The sequence below is a fragment of the Nycticebus coucang genome, chromosome 5 (genome assembly GCF_027406575.1).
Source record: "Nycticebus coucang isolate mNycCou1 chromosome 5, mNycCou1.pri, whole genome shotgun sequence".
NCBI lineage: Eukaryota > Metazoa > Chordata > Mammalia > Primates > Lorisidae > Nycticebus > Nycticebus coucang.
The window spans coordinates 20,736,505-20,755,641 of NC_069784.1; the positions used below are offsets into that span (position 1 = coordinate 20,736,505).

Below are 19,137 nucleotides of genomic sequence, written 5' to 3' on the forward strand. Positions count from 1 at the left end.
TGTTTGGACACAAGGCTGTCAGAGTATTAAAACATCCCATCTATGGTGTGTGACTATGGGTCAGCTAGGATTTGGTCCTTGAGTTGGCCTCTGGCTTCCTTATCAAGACTGTGTTTACATTAATACCGTTATACTTTGAAGCAATAAAAAGTAGTAAGTAAATCCTTGCAGTTAATGTAATCAGCTGTAGAGTTTAGTTAGTAGGAATGCAAGCATAGCAAGAACCTTGGTGGGATTGTTTGCCTTGCTTTCATGAGATTTGTGACTGTAGCACTGATGTATGAAATAAATACAGAACCAGCCTGACACTCGGTGCAGCAGACTGGAAGCCTCACCAAGAAGTGCGTGCTGCCTCCAGCGCCTCACTGCTCTTAAAACTATCTCTTTGTCTGTGTCTATTATTTCTCTCTGCTAATATTCTATTACTCCTACTAATAATTTTCTTTGGTCTTCTCGCACCACCAGGCCACTAGCAAGTAAACCCAACGTGTGTCGTGGCTGGTCTGCGATAGTTCTGATCCGTGAAGATCATACTCCTGGACTAGTTAATTTATTTTTTAAAAATGAAAGTAATAGATTTTCAGAATTCAAGAGAATTTAAAAGGGATTTAGTATAAGGTGAATATAGAAATCTCTTTTATAGCATTCTTGACACAATTATTAATATCTAGACTTTGCTTGAACATATCTGGTGATAGCAGAGTTCTGTTTAATGACATTTTTTTGCTGTGAAACTGAAAATAAATTACAAATATTTATTGAAATTTCACTATGTTCTCATCACTGTATTAGGTCTTGTGGGGAATACAGAACAAAGGAGCTTAGGGAGGTTACAAAGGCAATATAACACATTTATTTATTCGTTGTACCAATTTATTCTGTACCTGTTGTAGACACTATGCCAAGTTCTGATAATCCAGAACTTGGTCTTGGCCCTGAAGATGTTTAATTAAAACTGTTGCAGGCTTGGTGCCTATAGCTCAAGCAGCTAAGGCGCCAGCCACATACACCAGAGCTGGCAGGTTCAAATCCAGCCTGGGCCTGCCAAACAACAATAACAACTACAACTAAAAAATAGCTGGGCATTGTGGCAGGCACCTGTAGTCCCAGCTACTTGGGAGGCTGAATCAAGAGAATCGCTTAAGCCCAGGAGTTGGAGGTTGCTACGAGCTGCGATGCCACGGCACTCTACCCAGGGCAACAGCTTGAGGCTCTGTCTCAAAAACAAATAAATAAATAAAACTGTTGCAAAGACAGACATCCGTATAAATTCTAAAACAACATAGTTGCTATAGTGTGTATATACAGTATAAATAAAGCACACATAAATGTCTAACAATTGCCATGACCCTTAACTGCAAACCTTCTATGATGCCACAGTAAATTATAGCTGTGATCAGTGACACCATCTCACTTGCTGAATGCTACATGTATGGCCAATTATTCTTCAATTATTAGAGTAAATTTCTGAGATAATCATTTTTGAAAAATCCTTTTAAGAATAATTTTTTGTTTATTTGGATGCTTCTAGAATTTAGAATTCTGTTATCATTGTGCTGTTTGTGCATTGAAGAAAGTCCAGACCATTTATGTCTCCCTTCGAGCTCTCCCAATTTCTTTTATCCTGCTCCTGTTCCCAGATTTATCAGTAAACTGTAGGGTGTCTAGAGATAAGTCATCTGAATACAGAACTAAGATTTCAGTTCCTGGGCATTGCTTCAAATAAAGCTTTTCTTATATTATTTAAAGAACATCCATATACATAAATATTTCAAATTCTTCAAACAACTAGAACCAATTATCTCTGTTATAAATCAAAATGTATGTTCCAAATATTCCTCCATAGTTTTGATATATCCGTGAATTTTCTTACATAGTTTCTACTTTGAAGAGGATGTTTTCCACTTAACTCATGGCTTACGGGAAAATGCCAGAAAGCAGAATGAGAGGAGACTGCTTCTAATCTTACCCACACTCTCCTGTATTAAAATTTCTTTTCCTAATTCCTTCTTTTCCCTGAAGCCACTTTCTTCCAAAGACGATGGGGAGAAATATACAATGTAGATACAACCAAAATACAGGAAATACAAACATCTTTGATGGCTGGGAATTCTGAGGCTCACCAGGGGTTAAAAAAATAAATCCGATAGCATGTATCGTCATCCTCCGAAGAGTTAGGGTGTCGTCGTTACAGTGATAGGAGTATTGTATTTATTAAGCAAAATATCGAAATGTAGACACGATCCCAACATAGGAATAAAGGGGTAGTGCCTCCCAATCTGACACTTGCTTTGTGTATCTCAAACAAGTTAGCATGTAACTTTGGCTTTAGAAAAAAATCACTCGGGCTTGGCGCCTGTAGCTAAAGCGGCTAAGACGCCAGCCACATACACCTGAGCTGGCGGGTTCGAATCCAGCCTGGGCCCGCCAAACAACAATGACGGCTGCAACAAAAAATAGCCGGGCGTTGTAGCGGATGCCTGTAGTCCCAGCTACTTGGAAGGCAGGGGCAGGAGAATTGCCTAAGCCCAGAAGTTGAAGATTGCTGTGAGCTGTGATGCTACGGCACTCTACCCAGGGCAACAGCTTGAAGCTCTGTCTCAAAAAAAAAAAAAAAAAGAAAGAAAGAAAAAGAAAAAATCACTTGGCTGATAACACTTGGCAATTTAGAAGATGTACAGAATGAATTGTTTCATCTCGGGAGGATAGCTTGAGGCCACATATATTTCCAGATGTCCACTGGCCCCTGATTCTGTATGAAGGTGTACACCTGCCCCGCCTCTGCAGTGGTTTGTTCTGTTGGGTTGGGGGAGCTCCAGTGTTTATTTCTTTTTACTTCATATTTATTCCATATCTACTTGTGGAGGCAGTGAAAACAAAGTGTGGCTCTTACCTGTAAGGAGCTCACTGGTCCTTCTACTGTTGTTTGTTCTGATTATACTTTAGCTTTTCCAGTGTTTAGTCCCTCCACCAGAATAGTGGCATGTAATGTTCCTCAGTCATAGAAATTTGTGTGCATAACTCAAGAAGGTTTGTGTGATGTCTGGTTTTTAATTACGTGTCAAGGGAACCTAAAGAAAAGGCACTATTATGCTTTAGACTGAGACAATGCATAAATTCAAAATTCCAACTTTTGATGGATTCATCTCTCCTATCCTTTGGATTTTTCTCTCCCAAGGAATCCATGCCTCAGAGGTAACAGGGTATTTTTGTTTGTTTGTTTGTTTGTTTCTTTTTCTTTTCCTATTGCTATTGGGGAAATGAACAACATATAAAAACACACTTTTTAACTCAGCCCTTGTGTTTATTAATAAACACCTTAAAATTTGGCAATTTGCTTAAGACTGTTTCTTGCTCTCACTTTATTGTCTGGGTCCAAACTTCCTCCATACACAGTATGTTATTTCCTGACCATCTTAGGAGTTTTATTTATTTATCTTTTTTTTTTTTTTTGAGACAGAGTGTCACTATGTCACCCTTGGTAGAGTGCCATGGCATCACAGCTCACAGCAACCTCCAACTCTTGGTCTTAAGCGATTCTCTTGCCTCAGCCTCCCAAGTAGCTGGGACTATAGGCACCCACCACAACACCTAGCTATTTTTGTTGTTGTTGTCATTGTTGTTTAGCAGGCCCAGGCCAAGTTCGAACCCGCCACCCCCTATGTATGTGGCCAGCACCCTAACCTTTGAGCTACAGGCACTGAGCCTATTATTTCATTTTTTTTTTTTAAGACAGGGTCTCACTTTTCGTCCTCAGTAGAGTGCTGTGGTATCATAGCTCACAGCAATCTCTAACTCTTGGGCTCAAGTGCTTCTCTTGCTTCAGCCTCCCAAGTACCTGGGACTACAGGTGCCCACAACAATGCTTGGCTATTTTTAGACACGGGGTCTTGATCTTGCTCAGACTAGTCTCAAGCCTGTGAGCTCAGCAATCCACCTGCCTTAGCCTCCCAGAGTGCTAGGATGACAGGTTTGAGCCACTGCACCTGGCCTCATCCTAGAAGTTTTAAACATGCTCATTATTAAAAAGAAGAAATGATCCAGACAGCAGAAGATTATTCAGCGCTAAAAAGACAAAGAAAAAACATAGAAGAACTTTCTTTTTTGTTTGTTTTTTTTGTAGAGACTGAGTTTCACTTTATGGCCCTAGGTAGAGTGCCATGGCATCACACAGCTCACAGCAACCTCCAACTCCTGGGCTTAAGCGATTCTCTTGCCTCAGCCTCCCAAGCAGCTGGGACTACAGGCGCCCGCCACAACACCCGGCTATCTTTTTGTTGCAGTTTGGCCGGGGCTGGGTTTGAACCCGCCACCCTCAGTATATGGGGCCAGCACCCTACCGACTGAGCCACGGGTGCCGCCCGGAACTTTCAATGCATATTACTACATGGAAAAAGCTAATCTGAACGGGACACATACTATGTAATTCCATCTATATTACATTCTGGAAAAGACAAAACTGCAGAGAAAATAAAAACACCAGTAGTTGTTTGCAGGGGACAGAGGATTTGTAGGCAGAGCACAGAGGACTTTAGGGCAGTGGAACTACCCTGTATGGTACTGTAACGGTGGCTACAAGTCATTACACAGTTGCCCAGCCCCATAGAATGTACGACGCTAAGAGTGAGCCCAAATGTAAACTGTGGGCTTTGGATACTCAAGAGGTCGTGATAGGTTCATCAGTTCTAATAAACATGGTGGTAAGGGGGGAGACGATACATGTGTCCGGCAAAAGGTATATAGGGCGTCTTTGTACCTTTCTCTCGATTTTGTAACTTCTCTGAAGAATTTAAGTCTTTATTTGATGAAAATATTTCAAATTGTATATAAAACCAGCACATTGTACCCCATGATTGCATTAATGTACACAGCTATGATTTAATTAAAAGAAAAAAAAAAAAAGAAGGGACGATAGCGTGTGCGCAGCAGGCAGGAAATGATGCCATACACTTGCAATTTTGCATTTCCCTTTCCTCTGGAGACAAGGACCTTGTTTGTCCTGGTCATAGTCAGGCCGCACGCATGCCTCTCATGGATGTCTATTTTTGTGCTCTAGTGGTGACTGGTCTCAAATACACATGTATTGGACTTGGAGAATAGAAGGACTTGTGAGTAATGCGTTTCCTAAGAACAGACACAGTTAGATGTTCACCAGTTGAGAACCACCAATACTGCCTTTTCAGATCCTTTTCTTTCCCACCGGTGTTTTTTGCACTTAAAATATTTTCAATATAGTTAGCCTTGAAACAAATCTCTATTTCCAGATTTATCCTATCATCAGTGAGGGTGAATCTCAGGCCTTTGGAGGACGGGTGCTTTCTCTGTCCTCTGGCGTCTTGCTTCTTGGAGAAAGCGCTTAATTAGGTTTGTACGTTAAGTGATAACTTAGAGACATGAAAGTGGATTCCCTTCCCTTCTGTTTCCATTCCTTTCCCCAGAAGAAATGAGTCTGTCTGAAAAAGGAAGAGTGATAATGCACCTTTTTCTTTTTTTTCCCCCTCTCTCCAGCTGCAACCTTTCCCTTCTCTCTCTGGAACCCACAAGGTTTTGACCTACTAGCTCTAAGTTCCAATGGCGTTACTTCTATTCCTGAAGCCTTCCCTGATTGCTCCACACTCTACCCCACCATCCGCTTGGTGTGCACACTGCCCCTTTCCACTCTTGCTTCACTTTTCATATGACTGTATCTCTCCAACAAGATTCCAGGCGCTGTTAGAACAGCCAAGTCCTGTTATGCCTCTGTGTGATTTTCTCATGCCATTAGCATATCTATTCAATCAGCTTTAGTTTAAAGGATAGTCTGTCCTCAATGTCTCTGAATAAGCCCTGGGGAATAAGTCTTTCTTGCTACATCATTCTTAGGTCAACAAAGATAATTTGGTTTGTCCCATTAGACAGGGAAAAGTCTGACAGATCAGTTTTAGGATAGAGTCCTGTTATCTCCTGTCATGGAATCTCTGGGATAGGAGGGTGAAGGATAAAGTTAATTGCCTTTATATTGGTCCACCTGCCTTTTTGTGGCTCCATTCTACCTGTTTAGATCAAACTTGCTATAGCTAAGTTAAAGCACTGTCTTTTTAAATAATAAGCCACAATCTAAATCTGGGACCTACCAGGATCTGGATCACAGTTGACATACTGGAATGATGCTGTCTGTTTTATCAGTCATTGCAAATTTTCACATTCTATTCCTTTTCCTGTAATCATGCCAATTGTAGCTATGATTTAAAGCCTAAACTGGGAAAATTATTTTAGGGTTAAAGCTCATAGAAAAAGAATAATGGACTTTTTCTATAAAGAAATAGGAAAATAAATATTCTTATATGCTGTTAGTAGGGGGGAGGTGTGTAAAGAAATTCAGCTTTTTTGGCGGGGAGGGAATTTGGCATTATATGTTTAAACACTACCCAAGCAACCCAGTTCTTCAAGTGTTAGTTTGTCTCAACTAATTTTTATATTAAACTTCTCTCTCTCTCTCAAAAAGATGGTAAACCAAGTGTTATACTTTACAATACTGCTCTGTTTAATGTATGTCATCATGACACATAAAAGATCAAAAGAGATAACAAAAATGCACGTGTGGACTCAAAAACAAGATGAACATTTCTGTGGAGCATCACTGGAATACTGAGTGAGGAGGAATCAATTGCTGGGCGCTCATCCAAAACTAAGCAGTAGCAGCCAGGAACTATAAATGCACCAAGATAAGAGACTGAGCCTGGTCCCTGTTTGAAGCCAAAGGTCCCAGCTCCCAACAGGAAAAGAGTGGTGATTAGCAAGATGCTGGTGCTTCAGAGGAAACTGGACATCTAGGGTGGCTCCCAACCAGGAACTGAGTCAGCCTGCCACTGTCTCCCCGACTGGATCTCTGAGACCCTGACATCACAGTGGGACATCAGAACACCATGATAAGGCCCAATGGTGAACTGGTAGCTGGGGGTTCAGTGCAGGAAACCACAAAAGTATTATCAAGAGAAACAGTGGACAGCAGCCTCCCCCAGAAATACATCTACCAGCCAGAACACGTGAAGAAAACTGTGTTAAGAAAGGATTGAAGAAAATTAGTACATCTTCTTTTGAAAAAAGTCTGTTCTTGTCTTTTACCTACTTTTTGATGGGGTTATTTGGTTTTTTTCTTGCTGATTTGTTTGAATTCTTTATAGGTTCTAGATATTAGTTCTTTGTTGAATGTATAATTTGCAAGTATTTTCTCCTGTTCTGCAGTTGATTTACTCTCTTGGTTGTTTCCTTTGCTGGGCCGAAACTTTTTCATTTAATTAGGTCCCATTTATTTCTATTGTTGCTATATTTGCTTTGGGGGTTTTAGTCATAAATTCTTTGCCTGGGCCAATGTCCAATAGAGTTTTCCCACTAGAATTTTTATGGTTTCAAGTCTTAAATTTAAGTCTTTACTACATCTTGATTTAATTTTTGTATATGGTGAGAGAGTTTCATTCTCCTACACACGGCTATCCAGTTTTCCCAGAACCATTTATTGAATAGCGAGTCCCTTCCCCAGGGTATGTTTTTGTCTGCTTTGTTGAAAAGCAGTTGGTTGTAGCTTTATGGTTTTATTTTTGGGTCTTCTGTTCCATTGATCTGTGTGCCCACCACTACCATGCTGTTCGGTTACTATGCCTTAGAATGCAATTTGAAGTCAGGCAAGGTGACGCCTCCAGGTTTGCTGTTTTTGCTTAGAATTGCTTTGCTTATGCAGGCTCTTTTTTAATTCTGTATGAAATTAAGGATTTTTTTTTCTACTTATGTGAAAAAGGTATTTTAATGGGAATTGCTTTGAATCTGTATATCACTCCAGGCAGTATGGACATTTTAACAATATTGATTTTTCTGATCCACCAGCATGGGATGTTTTTCCATTTGTTTATGTCATCTGTGAATTTTCACAACTGCCCAACAAATGTGAAAAAATGCTCAACATCACTAATCATCAGGGAAATGCGAATTACAACCATAATGAGATACTACCTTAGCCCTGTCAGAATGGCCATTATTAATAAGTCAAAAAATAATAGATGTTGGAGTACATGTCGTCAAAAGGGAATACTCATCCACTGTTGGTGGGAATGGAAGCCAGTACACCTTATATGGAAAACAGTATGGAGATTCCTCAACGAACTAGACGTAGAACTACGGTTTGATCTGGCAATCCCACTACTGGGTGCCAACTCAAAAGAAAACAAGTTATTATATAAAAGACACCTGCACGCGAATGTTTATCGCAGCACAATTCATACTTGCAAAGATATGGAGTCAACCTAAGTGCCCATCAAATGATAAGTAAATAAAGAAAATGTTCATTTGATGGGCACCTTAGACACACACACACACACATAATGGAATGAAATGTCTTCTGCACCGTACTGGATGGAACTAGAGACCATTATCCGCATGAAGTATCTCAGGAATGGGCAAATACCACATATTCTCATAAATGGGAGCTAAACAATAGGTACACATGGACATAAAGTAGTGTAATGGACATCAGAAACTAAGAAAGGTGAAAAGGGATGGAGAAGGGCAAAAAATTACCTATTGGATACAACGTACACTATTCTGGTGATGGATACACTAAAGCCCTGCCTTCGGCATTATGCAATTCATCCATATAACAAAAAACATATGTACCCCAGATGCATTCAAATAAAAAAAATTAATGAATAAAATAAAATGCAGAGGATTACAAAAGGATAAAAACAAAATTAGCATTTGAACAATGATTCACTCAAGATGAAATTATGTTTTGAAACAACTGACAATTTAAAATATACTTAGAATGGTTGAAAAGATCAAGACATAGCATAAAAAGGAAGGCAGATATACTTAAAAGCAGATACAGATAAAAAGTTTTAAATCTGGGGGAAAAGGCAGTGAATTTTAAAATATCAACAGAATAACTAGACTATACTTAGTAGCTGAAAGAATTAATGAACTAGACAAAAGTTTTGAGTTTACCCAGAGCTCAGCATAGAGACAGAGATCAAAGCACACACACTCAGAGAGACAGACTGACAGACTCTCACACATGACCACTAGGAATTGTAGAAGAAAATGGGAGAAATGGTGGAGCAATTTTTGAAACGGTATTTGGAGAAATATTTGCTCCAAAAATTTGCCAAATTTTTCCAAAATTGAAGAAAGTCAAGTCCTTGGCTACAAGGGTGGAACAAGATTAATCCCTACACCTTCAAAGTTAAAGTGAAACTATAAAAAATCTGGGATTAATGGTAAAATCTTAAAAGCTACCACAGGGAAAGATAGATTGCCCACTGATGAACAAAATCAAACTGACAGGAGGTTTCTCACCAGCAAAAATATAGGCTAGGGGAAAACAGGATAATTTTTTTTTTTTTTTTTTTGAGACACAGTCTCACTTTGACCCCCTCAGTAGAGGACCATGGCATCATAACTCACAGCAACCTCAAATTCTTGAATTCAAGCGATTCTCTTGCTCAGCCTCCCAAGTAGCTGGCACTATAGTGCCCCCCCCCCACAACACCCAGCTGTTTTTAAAATCAGGGTCTCACAGTTGCTCAGGTTGGGCTCGAACTTCTGAGCTCAAGCAATCCACCCGCCTCAGCCTCCCAGATTGCTAGGATTCAGGATAATATTTTTAAATACTGAAGGGAAATCGTGTCAACACGGAATTTTATAAATTGTTCAAGAATGAAAGCAGTACAGACATTTCAGACATAGAAGGTATATAAGTTTCCTACCCGTACACCCTTATTAACAGTTATTAAGAGGCCAGGCACAGTGCTTCACACCTGTATCCTAATACCTTGGGATACTGAGGCAGGAGGATCACTTGAGTCAGGAGTGACAAGGCTTCTTCACTCTAGCCTGGGTGACAGAGTAAGACCCTGTATCTAAAAAGAGAGAAAAAATTCATCTCTTTGTTGGTATAAATTTGGCAATTACAATTTTAAGTGTTTGAATTCTCTTCCCAAGTTTGAAGAGCATTTCAGAGCAGATTTGGGTGGGCTTCCTTTTTTAAGGAAGCTTGAATTTTTACTTTATGTTTCCCTTGAAAACATCCTCTCTATCCCCCTTAGAAAGCTAAAGCAAGAAATTCAATTTCATTGACCTTAGAATTGAGGAAGGATCTTCAAGATCCCTTTTTTTCCTTTTCAAAAATAGCTGTTATGTTTTCTCAGCATGATTATATGCAAATGAAAATTCAAGAGTCGAAACTGCAGTGAGCCCATCTCTGACCCCTGCCTCCCTTGGATTTCTTTGCCTGAGGTACTATGTAGATATTATCACAGTCATGAAACAATTTTACGTGTACCTTTTTTTCTCCAGCTACTTTAATTGGGAAGGCTTAAGGCGCATTGTATACATGTTTATGCCCTAGATGTCATTCCTGAAGATCTAGAGGCTGTTGGGTCAAATCCCAGTCCAATGCCCTAAATTTTTTCAAATTCTTGGAATATTTAGTTCTCATGGTCCCAGTTTCTGCTTTCATGGAAATTGCATAGATTATGGATTTTTACCCATGCCAAACAAACTCTTCCTGGTCTGTACAACTTTAATCCAAGTATGAAATTTGCTGTTGATTTCTATAAAATTCATACATAAGAGGCATTGTGTGCATGTGGCATATTTTACTAAAACTTTGAGAAAGATCGAAAAGTTTGAAATGTATTTGCATGTCAAAATAGAAATAATGAGCATGTGTGCCAGCCACCTGCTGTGTTGCTTGACCCACTTTTTTTCTTTGATTCTAGTCTCAATGGCGAGGGGGGTTGAACCATCTCTTCACACTCTCAGTGACTCACCTTCCTCTGTGTCCCTCCCCTCTTCCTTTCCACACTCACTTAGATGTTTTCCTTACCATAAATGATTTCATTGTAAGAATCATTCTTATATCAGCTTTTAGGATGTTAACTTTTCTCACACTGATGTATTTTGGATCAGGTTCTCTTGTTCATTTAATTTTTATATTTTTTCCCTCTCCCCCTTCCCCCAATTTCTTTCCCTTCCTTCACCCCCTCCTCCCACATAAACATACCAGATAGCTCTGTTCTGTAGCCTTTTTACTCCAAAAGCAGTCTGAGAGTTGTCTCTAGGAGAAAGTGGTGCGATTCCCTGATGTTGTAACATGCGTGCCCACATGTGTGGGTGAGCTGTTGGGGAAGATCTGAGTCTCAGGGGTTTGTGGACCTGGACGAGGGTGGGGACCTCCTTCCTGTTCATACGGCAGGCTCTCTTTCTTAGTCCTGCCCTTGCAGCCTGAACTACAATTATTCTTTTGAAATCTCTTTTGCAGCCTTTCTTTTAAGGCTTTTTTTCTACCCTGAATTTTAAATTGCTGGGTAAAGTTAAAGAGAAGTGAAGTAGGCACACTTCTCAAAAGGGCAGAAAAGATGAAAGAAACACTTCCAAGTTCTGGCAGGCTTCTGTTATTTGCAAACATAAGGCACAGACATCTTTTACCTTTTTGTTTTTCCTGTCTGCTTTACTTTTCTTTTCTTTTCTGTCTTCTTTTTCTTTCTGAGTATAACTTTGAAAATATTGATCCTTCTCTCACTTCTTCCCAATGTTGCAGTGTTCTGGAATACTGTTTCTAATAAACATGGAGGCTAACTTACCTCCTCTCTCCTGTAGCTATTTTAAATCTTCATATTGCTTACTGTGGGACTCCCTAACCTGGCTGTTTCTTTGAGTAGTCCTGTATTCAACAGCCTGCCCGCACATTCTTTTAGAATTCTCCTTGTGGCTACCTACCTCTCTCCTGGTACGTTCCCTTAGCAACCTGAGCAGCTCCTGCTCTGGCATTCATCCAGGCTTTCGCTTACTGTTTTCTGTTCTAACAGTTTCCAAAGTGGGATGCTTAACCCCCCCTCAAGAAATATGATGGATGCTCCATTAAAATGTGAGATAAAAATGAAAATGTTCAGTATATTTCTTTTAGATGTAAAAAGGAAAGAAATTCACTTTTAAAATATTTTACATATTGATTGATAAGAATATACAATAAGTAGACATACAGATACAAGGGTGGGCGTGCTCAACCCCACTTGATATAGGCAAGTAACAAAATTACTTAAAGACCACAGCTCCATTCTCACATCTCTGCCCCCTCTAAATAGAATCACACTTGTTGTTCTGCTTAACTTAAATAATAAAGAGTTGTCCCTGCTTTCTCTTCCATGACCCGACCTTTATAAATGTTATAGCTAAACTTCCTCTCTTCCCCTAACCTCATTTCTTATTATCTGCATAGAACAAGCAGTAAACTTTTCCCCTAAGACATGACTTATGTATGTAAGATAACTTGTTATTTAGGATAAAGTCAAATTGGGATCCTTTTGGTTTAATCCTGGACATTCGATAAAATAAAATAAGAATGTGGGCCCTAAGTCTGCGTGATCCTGGGACGGATGACATTAGGCAAGTGACTTAACCTGAGTCCATGCCTCAGTCTCCTCAACTGTAAATAGGAATAATAAGAGTACCTTATTATTAACCAGATTAATAAGAGTACCTTATTTAACCAGATTAAAATGGCTATTAAAAGAATCAATATCCATGACATTATGAGAATGGAGTCTTTTGCATGTTAACACTACCACAGTTTGCCACTGTCATCACTATAAACACCATCTTCATCCCTGGGAGAGGTGTCCTCCACCCCCAGACCAATACAGCGCTGGCCTGGAAGGAGTAGTGGACATTCGCTGATTTTCTCAGAAAATATATACTGGTGGTTTCTCATGTACCAGGCACTTTACAAAGTGCTGGATGCTTCACTCCATTGTCAACGTGTGCTTCTGTGCAGTGGGTTGCTCGTCCCTTGTCACCAGCATATGGTCACCACGCCATAGCAGTCCACCTTGCAGTGAGTTAACTTTCTACTTTTACAATTAATATAAAAGCTTTGACAGTGCAAAATCATTAAACACGTTGCTGTTGAAGAATCACCAAACACTGGATTTCCAGCTGTTTGATATTTCAAAGTACAAATAGGCTTTCCCTGCGTTACTCATTCCAGCACCTTTGCTGTGTACTCTCTGGTTCTTAGCCTCCCCTTGACCTGCTGGTTTATTGTTCATACAGTTCCACTTACATGAGCCTCTTCCTAGACATGATTCCTCCGGATTGATTCAAAGTATATTCTACCTCATTCTACCTCATCTTCAAAAAGGTGCGTTTTCTCCTTCCCAAGTTGCAATCTTAAGAGTCTGCTGGATGTTCTTCTAGCTTACTATTCTTTTCAACATATCAAAACATTGATAGAAAGATAGTGGTTCTCAATGTAATATATTGTGTGAAAAGATAGCAAATTCAGACTCATTGGTTTACTTTTAAATGCTTTTATATCATCTCTCTCTCAGGACATGGGTTTTTTTTTTCCTAAGATCTTAGTAAATTCCCATCATATTAAAGCCATTCACACTGATCAATGCATGTATTTTAGAATATCGGTAGAAAAAAAAAAGGAAAAACCAAAAAGGAATTTCTTCCCTCTAATCCTTTTACTTCTCATATATGAACTGCTTGGGAGATATCCCATTCAGGATTGAGTCTGGTAAGGTGATATACTTCCCAGACCAGTGACTGATTGTCCTAGGCTGCCGTGAGAGAAGAAACTCTATTTTTAAAAAACACATAAATGTTCTCTAAATATTTACTTTGTTGTGAATTGTTCTCTGGCCTGATAGAGCCACTGTTTTATGTCATAGCTTAGGCACGATGAACAAAGTCATTTTCCCAGCATGGGGGCTAAGAATAAAATCTCGATGCTGGAATTGAACATTGTACTCTCCAGGCAGAGGAGATGGACATTTATTGGATGTTATTGCTACTTTCTTCACACTAATGACGTTAAAAAAGCTCTTTGAGTAATATAATTTGAAAATATTATTTCTGTGTTTCAGGTCATGCAAGACAAAATAATCTGTCTTCCGAAAAGAGTACAGCCTGCTCAGAACCACTCTTCCATTTCAAACGTCTCTCAAGCAGTTGCCAGTACTACCCCACTCCCTCCACCTAGACCATCTCCTGCTAACCCCACCACTGTGGAAATGAAGGGACTGAAGACAGATCTGGACCTTCAGCAGTATAGTTTCATAAACCAGATGTGTTATGAGCGAGCCCTCCACTGGTACGCCAAGTACTTCCCTTACCTCGTTCTCATCCATACCTTGGTCTTCATGCTCTGCAGCAACTTCTGGTTTAAATTCCCTGGCTCCAGCTCCAAAATAGAGCACTTCATCTCAATCCTGGGGAAATGTTTTGACTCTCCTTGGACCACACGGGCTTTATCTGAAGTGTCCGGGGAGGACTCCGAAGATAAGGACAACCGGAAGAACAACCTGAGCAAGTCCAACACCATCCAGTCTGGTCCAGAAGGCAGCCTGGTCAACTCTCAGTCTTTAAAGTCCATTCCCGAGAAGTTTGTGGTTGACAAATCCACCGCAGGGGCTCTGGATAAAAAGGAAGGTGAGCAAGCAAAGGCCTTATTCGAGAAGGTGAAGAAGTTCAGGCTGCACGTGGAAGAAGGTGATATTCTATACGCCATGTATGTTCGCCAGACTGTACTTAAGGTTATCAAATTCCTAATCATCATTGCATATAATAGCGCTCTGGTTTCCAAAGTCCAGTTCACAGTGGACTGTAATGTTGACATTCAAGACATGACTGGATATAAAAACTTCTCTTGCAATCATACCATGGCGCACTTGTTCTCAAAACTCTCCTTTTGCTACCTGTGCTTTGTAAGCATCTACGGACTGACGTGCCTTTATACCTTGTACTGGTTGTTCTACCGTTCTCTAAGGGAATATTCTTTTGAGTATGTCCGACAGGAGACTGGAATTGATGATATTCCAGACGTGAAAAATGACTTTGCTTTTATGCTTCACATGATCGATCAGTATGACCCACTCTATTCCAAGAGATTTGCCGTGTTCCTGTCTGAAGTCAGTGAAAACAAATTAAAGCAGCTGAACTTAAATAATGAGTGGACTCCTGATAAACTGAGGCAGAAGCTACAGACAAATGCCCACAATCGACTGGAATTGCCTCTTATCATGCTCTCTGGCCTTCCAGATACTGTTTTTGAAATCACAGAGTTGCAATCTCTAAAACTCGAAATCATCAAGAATGTAATGATACCAGCCACCATTGCGCAGCTAGACAATCTCCAGGAGCTCTCTCTGCACCAGTGTTCTGTCAAAATCCACAGTGCAGCTCTCTCTTTCCTGAAAGAAAACCTCAAAGTCTTGAGCGTCAAGTTCGATGACATGAGGGAGCTGCCCCTGTGGATGTATGGACTGCGGAATCTGGAAGAGCTCTACTTGGTGGGCTCTCTAAGTCATGATATTTCCAAAAACATCACTCTCGAGTCTCTGCGGGATCTCAAAAGCCTTAAAATTCTCTCAATCAAAAGCAACGTTTCCAAAATCCCTCAGGCGGTGGTGGACGTTTCCAGCCATCTCCAGAAGATGTGCATTCATAACGATGGCACCAAGCTGGTGATGCTCAACAACTTGAAGAAGATGACCAACCTCACAGAGCTAGAACTGGTCCACTGCGACCTGGAGCGGATTCCCCACGCGGTGTTCAGCCTGCTCAGCCTCCAGGAATTGGACCTGAAGGAAAATAATCTGAAATCCATCGAAGAGATCGTCAGCTTTCAGCACTTGAGGAAGCTGACAGTGCTAAAGTTGTGGCATAACAGCATCACCTACATCCCAGAGCATATAAAGAAACTCACCAGCCTGGAGCGCCTGTCCTTCAGTCACAACAAAATAGAGGTGCTGCCTTCCCACCTCTTCCTATGCAACAAGATCCGATACTTGGACTTATCCTACAATGACATTCGCTTTATCCCACCCGAAATCGGAGTTCTACAAAGTTTACAGTATTTTTCCATCACTTGTAACAAAGTGGAAAACCTTCCTGATGAACTCTACTTCTGCAAGAAACTTAAAACCCTGAAGATTGGGAAAAACAGCCTATCTGTACTTTCCCCGAAAATTGGAAATTTACCATTTCTTTCCTACCTAGACGTTAAAGGCAACCACTTTGAAATCCTCCCTCCTGAACTGGGTGACTGTCGGGCTCTGAAACGAGCTGGATTGGTTGTGGAAGACGCTCTATTTGAAACTCTGCCTTCTGACATCCGGGAGCAAATGAAAACAGAATAACTTATTTTTCGTCAGAGTTTTGACTGAAACACGCTTCTAACCAAATACAGTCTGAATAATTAGGTAGTCTTAATGCCTTTCCTATTTTATTTTTATTTTTATTTTCATTTTCACACAAAGCAAAATGTACACAAAGATCGAGTTCAAAGGAGTATGTATTTTCTAATAAAAATTTAATTGTATTTTTTCAATATTAATATTTTAAAGTTTTATTTGTCTTGGAACCGAATGTATCTATTATTGTTTTCTACTGACAGAAACAGATGGTTCCATCTGTTTTTTTGTTTTCATTTTTGTTTTTCAGTTCATTCTTGTGAAAGGGAAGGGAATTATTAAGTTGCATGCTTTGGGTATTTCTTTTTTTAAATAGAGGAAAATATTTTGCCAGGGTCATTTTTAGCTTATTTACACCTATGTAGGGTTCTCATTTTTGTCTTTTCACTGTGTGTATATCAAGGAATCTGTGCTAATTATTTGAATACCAGCTGCCTTCTTCACTGGCCAAGTCCTTTATTCCACAGAACACACTTTCTGGAGTATAACTCACATAAGGGCACTCGCTGTCACAGAGTATTGTTTTCTCCTGGCCTCCAACAGAGTCATCAATCGTATTACTCCACATACCTGGCATCTATAGTTATCCTTAGGCAAGATTTTTTTTTGTAAGTGGGTGAAGAAAATAATCTTTACTGGCTGGCATACTTGAATCGGTCGTTTATAATTTAACTGATTAGCATTTTTACCAACATTTAAAAAATATTTCAGAGTAAATACTGAGTGTCCCCCCTGCCTTTGATCTCAATACTGCTATGTAGTACTGGTGAATGACCTCGGTGAACCTAGATTTATTTTAATATCCTAATAGGTAATTAAATTTAAAAATCATGGAATTAGAAGCCTGTTTTTAAGTAATTTAATCATCTTTGATATCTTGATATGTGGCTGCATCAGATGGAAAACATTTCACTACTAAAGCATCCTACCAAAGAGCTGGTGTGCTCCACTCGGGCCCGTTCCTCAGGGCGCTGGTAGTAATCTATTCACATTCTGTCTGTTGGACAAAATAATCCACTTATATGTAGGCAGCCCTCCATGTCCATGGGTTCCACTTCTATGAGTCAACCGATTATGGATCAAAAATATTCTAAGAGAAAATTCTGTCTGTACTAAACATGTACAGACCATCTTATTATTTCCTAAACACTACAATGTAACGGTTATTTACATGGCATTTACATTGTAAGTAATCTAGAGACGATTTGAAGTATATAAGAGGATGCGCGTAGGTTATACGCAAATAACTACAACATTTTGTATCAGGGGCTTGAGCATCCTCAGATTTGGGTGTCTGAGAAGGTCACGGAACCAACCTCCCACGGCCACCAAGGAACACCTGTGTATTAACTGGTTTCCCTCAAGCCTGCCTTTGCTGTAAATGCTAGTGATGTGAGCATGGGAACTCTGTCTGCTGTCTGGCTTAAACTATGTATCTCATCTAAAATAGCTCTGTTAACTTTTTTTGAAAGTATGAATAAATTGCTAAGGGGTGTCACTTAGCAATCGGTTTTGCCTGATTGTCAGCAGAGCTTTGTACTTAAAAGCCAACATAGTATGGGCTCTTGGGTAAAATATTTCTGACTACTGTATGTAGAAGAGGCAAATGAAACACGCTGTTTGTACCCTCTACCCAGGACCAGTGCTACTGCTCACGGAAACCTTGTTTTATACAGCAAATTCATATTAACCATTTTCTGAGCCCTAGAGTGATCTAAGGAAGCTTTGTGACTTACCAATGAGAGGAAGTAGGCAGATGATTTTGGATTTCAAAGTGCTATTTTTAAAACTTGTTCCTTGAATCTGCTGAATTTGCCCAATGTTACTTTGAGTCATACCGCGGGTACGGAAGGCCACAATAGGAACTTTTCAGCAGAGAGGTGTACTTCAACTGTGTTTTAAATTTTAAGTTATATTGTGGGGTGAAGGATTGTGGAAAGAGATGAATTTCACTTGTTTAATAATCTAATCATTGAGACCAAAGTGCTTCACAGTTACTGCACTATGTTAAAATTCTAGACTGATGATTTTGTATAGTCAATATAATATTTAGACCTCTGATTGAAATAATATGTTTGAAATAATAACATGGTTATAGTTCTTATATGATGAAATATTTAATTCCAGATTATTGCTGGGATCCTGAGTATGAACTATGTGCTATATTTAAAAACAGCCCTGTTTTAAAGAATTTGTTGGCAGATTGCCGTGGTTGAACATGACAAAAATATCCTATTGAAAGGTAAGCTTAGCTAACTTGTTGGCAAAACACTGGGTGCACTATTTTCTGGATAAAATTTATAGTTATTTTCTATGCCATCCTTAAAAGGGGATTTATTCAGGTTAGAAATCATATTTATGCTGAAGTCTTTATCTGGAGTTAACAATCTCCTGTAGAATCATAACTGAGAAAAACTCATTTTTTTATCATTTGTAACAATTTGCTCAGAATTCCAAAAGAATTTGATTTCTTCTAATGATTTTGCAAGATGACCCCCAACTTAAGTTTTGGTAACATCCAATAAACCAGTATAATTCTATGACTGTGTGTTTTAACTAAGAAGGAAAATTCACAGATGTTCTTATTAGGTTTTATAAAAATGCAAAGGTCTCAAACTTAATTTTGAGTCCACATTTTCTGACTGTTTAATACTATACGTTTTTGTTCACTTTCTTAAGGAAAAAGTATTCAATTACTAATTAGCCTTTAAATGGGAAACTCAGGTAAATGAACTTCTGACTTTTCTAAAATTCTTTAACCAATCCACTCAGTGTAAAGGGGTATTTTACCTAATCACTTTCTGTATTTTACTCATATAAGCGCTCTTGCGAAAAAGGAACAACTAGCTGTAGTTCTGTAATCTCTCTAGGATTCATGAGAACCTGCTTACATAAATATAAAAGCACC

At 39.4% G+C, this 19,137-nt stretch overlaps 1 protein-coding gene across 2 annotated transcripts in view; it reads left to right on the forward strand.

Moving 5' to 3' along the window:
* The window catches only part of LRRC8C (leucine rich repeat containing 8 VRAC subunit C), a 76,576-nt gene extending 60,204 nt beyond the window's left edge, over positions 1 to 16,372 (forward strand). For both annotated transcript variants that reach the window (XM_053590836.1, XM_053590835.1), the window contains exon 3: positions 13,902 to 16,372. In XM_053590836.1, the coding sequence (XP_053446811.1) occupies positions 13,902 to 16,175 (2,274 nt within the window). In that variant the 3' untranslated portion in view covers positions 16,176 to 16,372. The remainder of the gene's footprint in view (positions 1 to 13,901) is intronic.
* The last annotated feature ends 2,765 nt before the right edge of the window (positions 16,373 to 19,137 follow it).